General features: G+C 45.1%; 1 protein-coding gene across 5 annotated transcripts in view; it reads left to right on the top strand.

Moving 5' to 3' along the window:
* The first annotated feature begins 669 nt into the window (after positions 1–669).
* C1h10orf90 (similar to human chromosome 10 open reading frame 90) overlaps positions 670–8,060 on the top strand; it is a 233,575-nt gene continuing 226,184 nt past the window's right edge. For 2 of the 5 annotated variants that reach the window (XM_039107617.1, XM_039106695.1), the window contains exon 1: positions 670–1,353. In XM_039107617.1, coding sequence (XP_038963545.1) covers positions 1,150–1,353 — 204 coding nt within the window. In that variant the 5' untranslated portion in view covers positions 670–1,149. The remainder of the gene's footprint in view (positions 1,354–8,060) is intronic. The other 3 variants (XM_063287197.1, XM_063286673.1, XM_063286459.1) reach the window with 3 other exon arrangements.

The raw sequence follows: 8,060 nt of genomic DNA, 5'->3' as shown, positions 1-8,060 counted from the left end.
GACTTGTGATACAAGTGAGTTAAAGTTTTCACATCGTCATCCAGGCAAATGTCCCCTGCAAGAAGAGTTCTGTGTCTTGTCATCAGTCTTGCACAGATGTGCAGAAAGCAGCCCCAACACAGGAAATGAAAATAGCAAGGAATACTCCTTGGGTCTGTACTCTAAGCAACCTGACATTCAGAAACTAATAACTTTTTGCATAAAGTAAACCTTCATAAGCAGGGCACTATTAGGTCCTGCTGTGGAGCGAGAGCTGTGCAAAATCATCTGAGCAGAAGATGTGCAAATGTCTCTTAACAGGGACCATGCCACAACTTTGGCATGTGCAGCTCTTTCCTGTGACATTGTGCAGCTCTCCTGATCCTCATAACCTGGGGAGGGCTGGTAGTAAGGGCTTTTCTATCTCAGTGTTTTTCTTGGGGAAACTGAGATTCAGGGTGTGAGAGGACTTCCATGGTTGACTCTGGATGGGAACCTTTACCTGAGCCACTGTCCTCTCAGGCACAGCACGTCTTGTCCCCATGCTCACCTGAAGCTGTCACTTCTGTGAGTTTCTTTTTCCCTGAATGCGCTCTTATCTCTTGCAGGGCTGAGGCCACTCTTTGTGCCGGGAGGCAGTCTGTATTTGTTCCTTTCAGGCCCCTGGCAAGCAAAGGCAGACATTCTAAAAAGCAGCAATTATCCCTCCTGGCTCCTTTGTACAGAGCTCTGTAAATAATTTATTTGGATTCGAGGGTCTGGAGATGGAAACACACATCTAACCTTTTGGTAACCAGGCGAATACAGAGTCTGGAACTTAAAGGCAAGTAGAAAACAAGTGAGAATGAAACGTGTCTCTTTGAAATCAGAGAAGACAACAAGACCTGAGAGCCCAGGCGGGAGGCTGGAGTTGGCCAGGCTGCTGCTGGAAGGGAAGTTTTCTCATGACATTTAAAGGTCACCCAAGGGGTTTCCACAACCATAGCGTGAGCCCCTATAGCTAAGATTTTGGAGCAACTGTATGAAGTTGGAAGACACACAGACCTGCACTGGGGCTGGTCCCAAACTCCTCCTGCTGCACTCAATTCCTGCATCAAACAAAGAAAATTGTGTCTGCCAGGCTGGCTTGCTGAAGGCACAAGGTTTCCCAGCATCGCACGGGGCTCCGGAATGCCTGCAAACCCTCCGGGGGAAGTGGACGCTGTGCGTCCCACCTTTCAGATAACTGCATTTAGTACCAGCCTGAAAAACCATGTGATGGTCACGGACTTGGTGAAGAGGAACTGGCTTCCTTCCCAGAGAAGAGCCAAAGTTTGTTTCATCCACATGTGTCCCGGCCTGAAGGTGACTGAGCAGCCAGTGAGCGGATATGAGGTACAGCTGGGGCACGACAAGGTTGGGAGGGCAGGTGCGCCCTGAGCTCGGAGATAGACCACATACTGATGGACTCTGTGTGGCCAAACCCCTGGCCATGTACCTACTGTGGTCTAAGAAATTTAATTTGTTTGTATCTCATAAAACACTTAAAAAAATCTTTTAGTTTATTTCAGCTTTTGCAGGGTGTTGGAGGGAATAACATACCAGGTGAAAGTAATGACATAGAATTGACAACAAAAATCGGCTCAATGATTTCAGAGTTGGGTCGCTGGTATGCGTGCCCGGGAACTGCAGGGTGCTCGGTGATCCCAGCGCTCTTAGCTCTGTGAGTTTGAACTTAGCTGTCCCTAGGAAGAAATGCCTGTTTGTCTGCCTGTGTGTTTAACAGGAGAGTTCATGACTGTCTTGATCAAGTTGAAATAGCAAGATTCCAGAACGGTCTTTTATTGTTTTAAATATGAGTTTAGTTTTCAAGCCCATACAACTACTTTTTTTTTTTTGGAAAATTGGAAGGATTTTTTAGTTTGAAAATGTCAACTAGAGGTAAACACATCATCCTGAAAAATATGTGCATTCTACTCTGGGTAGCAGTTATCTTTTCAGAAAGTAGACACACGTGAAATCTGACCAGCTCTTCACTGTACCTGGAATAAATTATGGATGACACTGTAATTGACTCCCAGAGAGCTCACTTACCCATCTCTATGGATGATTGTACCATGCACATTGCTAATGCTTTACGAAAAGGTTTGAATGTTGATGTTGTTATTAGGTAAGCCCTCCCCTAAGTTCTGGCAAGTACTTGAGACCTTTAGTTACCCACACTTGGCAGTAGGAAAGCCAGCCTGACTGGGAGGAACAGGTTTTGCAGGGTTCAAGGCTGGTTTCTTCCAGTTCCAGCTCTGGGAGAAGAAATTTCCAGGTTAGCAACAGATGTATGTAAAGGCCATGGGAAAAATTGGTGTTAATTAAATTCAGTAGTAGTCCTTATTCATTAATTCATTGCCCAATCAGACAGAGCAAAAGGTGTACAATTATAAAATAATTGAAAGAAACCAGAGATGTTATTACTCACAAGTAATGGGGACAGAACTTTATCATTGCAGAATTTTCATTGCAGCTATTTTCCAGACCCCCAGAGAGAGGGAAAAATCTCATCATGCATTTTACAGTAGTGCTCAAGGCTCTGTTTTAAACTTTTCCTAGTGAATACCCTGTCTCGCATTCCAGTTTTTGATAAATAAGACTTCCGCACTCCTTCATTATCGTAGTCACACCGAAAGTAATGTGAAACGGTGTTCAGCAGGAGATTGTGCAAAAAACGTCGTATATGATTGCCACAACTATCTGTGTCTGTGACTGAATCGTTTGCTACCACTGACAGCCAACAGCCTAGCCACGTGCGTTAAAGAAACCCCAGGCCACGCCCCAGCTAATCATCCAACCAGGTGGTTAGCATTAACTGAATCTATAGGAGACATGGTCCGTACTGGGCCCACTTCCGGGGCTCAAGGGCAGGTCAAGTTTGAAAACAACAAATGGGATACTGGTCTCCTGACCTTCTGAATTTTAAGCTGTGCTTAAGTCCAGAGCTGGGAGACACGGCTGGAGGTGGCAGAGGTGTACACAGGAGGCCCACAAGTCAGGCATCGTTTCTGGTCTGGCAGACACATCGCATCTGTCTGCTGCCCAGACTTGCATTTATTCTGTGTGTGATCTTTTCATCAGATTTCACGTGTTTACTTTCCGAAGAGATAGCTGCTCGTGCCTGGCACCATTATCAGAGACAGATATCTTTCAGGGCTCCTGTGTTTATCTCAGGCTGATTCTTTTCCATTATCAAAGTTCAGTAGTAAACATCTCAGAATTTAAAATAGTCCAAAGTCATTGAGCTATTACAGAGATTCACACCGGGGTTTGTCAGTACTGTTTAGGTAGAAGGGAGTAGGGGAAAACAAACCTTGGTGCTCTATTTCTCAAGCCTAACATACTCGAGAGACCAAATAACATCCAGGCTGCCATTGGACTCAACCCAGTACCTTCTCTCCCTACATCGTCAGCTCAAGGTCTTCCTGTTAACCTGGGCTTTGACCGTGATTGGGTAGAAAATGAGCAAGGGATTTCTTTTGCCATCTGCATCTCCATTTTCTAATTATCTTTATTACTTTTACTATCATTATTATTATTATTATTATTATTATTATTATTATTATAGACTTTTGCCAGAAATGCTTGGCTCTGGATACCCAGAAGGATCATAGTGAAGTCTGAAAGTCCCTCAATACATGTGACCCAGCTAAGACCACTGTGACTCAGTAGGCCTGGGTCACTATCAAAGCACCAACACCAAATAACAAACAAACAATTTCTAGGTGGCTTCTTACACCTCCCATTTCTCTCTGGTTCACAGTGTTCTATCTTCCCAAGTACATGAGGCAAACAGTCACAGTGGGTTCCAGGCTGCTGTGGGTGGTGTTCATTCCCTCTCTGTTATTTTTCACCTCTCTCTCTCTCTCTCTCTCTCTCTCTCTCTCTCTCTCTCTCTCCTGATTGATTTGCCTCCTGGATTTGAATTGTATTTCCTTTCGTTACACATCAGTTTTTCGATTGGAATTTGGCTATTGTGACTTTTGCGTTGTTGAATGTTTAATTTTGTTCTATTCCAGTAAGGAGTGTTGGATGGTAGATTACGGTGCTTACTGACAGCTTCTTCCTGCTGGGGTTTAGTGATGAGATCTGTGAGAGGTCGGAAGGAGGCTCTGGTGCAGAGCAGTGGTACTCAAATGCCATGGCTTTGCTCTTTGGTAATGTTTGACAACTTTGGTGATGGCAGCTTGGAGGAGGATGCCACTGATTCTAATGAGTGAAGTTCATAGATGATGCCAGCATCTCTGTATACGTATGAAGTTGTATGTGCATGCTTACATACACACGTGTCAATGTGTATGGGATCCAGAAGTCAACTTTGGTTTACCTTGGTTTTTTTGAGGCAGGATCTCTCTCTCTCTCTCTCTCTCTCTCTCTCTCTCTCTCTCTTTCTCCTGTAAACCATTGCCTGGGCTTTGCTGGAAAGCCCCAGAAACTTACTTACCTGTCTCAGTATCTTGAACTCTGAGATTTTAAGAGCATACCACAACTCCAACTTTTGTATATAGGTTCTGGGGATCAAACTTTGGTTCTCAAGGCATGCACTTTACTGAGTTCTTTCTCAAGCACAAATGATGTTAATTTCTTACAATATACAGCACACCTCCCTCCCTTCAAATGGAGAACACACCGGCCTAAAATGCCCATAGTATTAAGGGGAATAAGTCCTATTCTAGGGCATACTTAACCCCACTGTTAAGAAACAGCCTTTCTGAGGAGTTGGACTTCCCTGATGTGATAAGACCTGCCTACTGGTGAGAATATGAATTCTTTCCACCTAGTTGAGGTCTGAAAAAGACCTGACCTGCCCCTTTCTGGAATTTCTTTTTTCTTGCTTTCAGTTTTCTCTCAAGCAGATGTAGGTCAGAAACCTTGGGGGGTCCCCTGCGACCAGCTGACGATCTTTTTTCTTACAGTCCCTACTCTTCATGAATTCTGTCAATGACTTGAGTCATTGCCACCTGAGTCCTGCCTATGTCTCCTGTGCTAAGTGAGAACTCTGGCTCTCCTAAGTCTCCATTCCTAGTGGCACAATCTGAAAGCTACCTCATGTAGGGAAAATTGTGAAGTTCTTCTCTTTCACTTTCCCTCTATCAGGGATCACAGGCCTGTGTTGCTAGATGTACAATAAAAAAAGATAGTTTTACAGCTTTTCCTAATTGCTTTATAGTGGACAGAAGTAAATACCTGCCCATTTGGTTCTGATGATGCACAAGGGCTAAGAAAGTCTGCTCTGTCCACACGACCCCCAACCCACCCATCTTTGTCTGTCTCTGTCTTCTGTCTCTGTGTGTATGTATGTATGTATGTATGTATGTATGTATACATGCATGCATGTTCATGTCACATGGGAATGCCTATATGTGTACATATGCTTGTGAAGGCCACAGGTGAGTCGTCATTTCTCTTTAGCCATCTATTTTGGTTTTGGACACATCTTACTAGGCTGGGACTTACCAAGTAGGCTAGACCAGTGAGCCTTGGGGATCCATTTGTTCCTAACTCCCCATTATGAGAATTATAATCACACATTATAATGCCCAGCTTCCAACTCAGGTCCTCATGCTTTCAAGGCAAACACTTCACCTGTTAAACTCTCCCTAGTGCCTCTACTATGGACTGTGGTGAAGGCTTTCAAGTGACTGGGTTCTGTCTTGAGGTCCTAGAAATAAAAGCACTCAAACATTAAGTGCTCAGGTTTCATAATGACTTGATCCATGGAATGAAGAGGTCACAAAAGACCAAAAGGTGGAGAAATAAATGCTTTCTTCTTGTGGTTATCAAAAAAGCACATGGCAATATCACCCCAAATCTAGCCCAGCTGACAAGCCAGCTTTGACTTTGAGCCAAGTCAAACTCTTCTGAATCCTGGTTTTCTTCCTCAAGACCTGGCCTTAGAGCAGTGTTTGGCTGGAATAGCATTTGGAGACCCTGCTGTAATGTAGGCCTGAGCAGTCCAGGTCCAGCAGGCTAAGGAAAGGCAAGTGGATGGTACTGGGACTCAAGGTGATCATTCTGTTTTCTCTTCACTCCAGATCTTTCCTTCTGTCACTGTCCATGGCTAGTTCCGAAATCTATGGGCTGTTGAATTTGTCCACGTGTAGTGGGGGAATTAAACCTAGAACTGCTGAGCTGCACCTCTAGTCCTGGGAAGTCCATGTTTTAAACATGAAGCCATCTTGTCTCCATAGAACCCCAATGGAAACAAATTCACCAGTATAAACCACTCACTCCACTGGAAGGACTGGTGTGCAAAGACTGTGTGTATGGGGGGGCCAGGCCAGGATCTCTCTCTCTCTCTCTCTCTCTCTCTCTCTCTCTCTCTCTCCCTCCCTCCCTCCCTCCCTCCTCTCTCTCTCTCTCCCTCCCTCCATCCCTCTCTCCCTTCTCTCTCTCTCTCCCTCCCTCCTCTCTCTCTCCCTCCCTCCCTCCCTCCCTCCCTCCCTCCCTCCCTCCCTCCTCTCTCTCTCTCCCTCCCTCCATCCCTCTCTCCCTTCTCTCTCTCTCTCCCTCCCTCCTCTCTCTCTCCCTCCCTCCATCCCTCTCTCCCTTCTCTCTCTCTCTCTCTCTCTCTCTCTCTCTCTTTTTCTCTCTCTCTCTGTGTAGCTCAGTGGAGGCAGAGATAGAACAATGGAGTCTGGTGTCGCTGATCCCTGAAAAGCCTCATTCATCCTCGCCACAGCTGTGTGAGACACATGAGCCCCACTTTTTTCCAAAGAGAAAATTCTGAGCGACTCAGAGAGTTGATGCAAGTGTCACAGGGACACAGCTAGTGCAGATAGGAACACTATGACCTCATGATGCCCTACTCTGAGGTCTGTGTTTCTCATGTGGTGCTCAGGAGGAGAAAAGAAAGAGGCAAGGTTCCCGTCCTGACACCAACTGCTGGAGAGGTGACCCAAAAGTCCTCATAGATAGGGAAAGCCATTAAGCTCTGATGTTAAAGGACAGGTCAGGGTCTCCCCCTACCTTCCTGCTCCAGACCTGATTCTTTGCCTCCTGTTTGCCTGGAACTTCCATCCTTCTAACTTTGCTGTCCCAGTTTCTACTCCTGTAGAAAGCACAGGAAATGAAGTGTGGCTTCCTGTAGAAGCCACACTCAGGCTGGCTTGCTGTAAAATAGCTACCAAACAACAGAAAATATTAGATAGTTTTTCTTTTTTTTATATTTACATTTCAAATGTTATCTCCTTTCCTGATTCCCCTCTCTCCCATACTCTTTCCCCCTGCTTCTTTGAGGATGATCTCCCACCCACCCACCTACTCCCACCTCAACACTCTGGCATTCCCCTACACTGGGGAAAAGAGCCTTCACAGGACCAAGGGCTTCTCATCCTATTGTTGCCAGACAATGCCATCTCCTGCTGTATATGCAGTTGGAGCCATGGGTTCCCCCTCCCCCCATGTGTACTCTTTGGTTGGTGGTTTAGTCCCTGGGAGCTGGGGCGGGTGGTCAGATTGGTTGCTATTGTTGGTCTTCCTATGGAGTTGCAAACCCCTTTAGCTCCTTCAGTCCTTTCTCTAATTCCTCCATTTGAGTCCCCATGCTCAATCTGATAGCTAGCTGGAAGCATCTTAATCTCTATCAGTAAGGCTCTGGCACAGCCTCTCAGGACACATCCATATCAGGCTCCTGTCAGCAAGCACTTCTTGGCATCAGCAATAGTGATTGGGTTTGGTGGCTGCATATGGGATGGATCCCCAGGCCAGTCTGTGGATGGCCTTAATATAGATTTTTAGAAGTTTGTTTTCCAAGTAGGTAATAGTAGTCAAAAGCTATAATGTTTATGATATATGAAAAGGAAGCCAAATTCTATCATATGCTGATCCTACTAAAGCAGTCCATCTAGAATTCTAGATAGCTCTCATAGGTTTAGCATAGAGATCAACAAATTATTTCTAATAGTGAATGTGGTAGTTTTGTGGCAGGCTAGGTTTTATTTGTGCATTGAAATTGCTAATCCTTACTTAAGGTGCTGTGTAGGATGATCTTAATAACTTTCTCTCCATCTATCTATCTATCTATCTATCTATCTATCTATCTATCTATCTTCTAC

The sequence above is a fragment of the Rattus norvegicus genome, chromosome 1 (genome assembly GCF_036323735.1).
Source record: "Rattus norvegicus strain BN/NHsdMcwi chromosome 1, GRCr8, whole genome shotgun sequence".
Taxonomy (NCBI): domain Eukaryota; kingdom Metazoa; phylum Chordata; class Mammalia; order Rodentia; family Muridae; genus Rattus; species Rattus norvegicus.
Note: the sequence above shows the minus strand (reverse complement) of the source record. Positions and strands in the feature narration are given on the sequence as shown.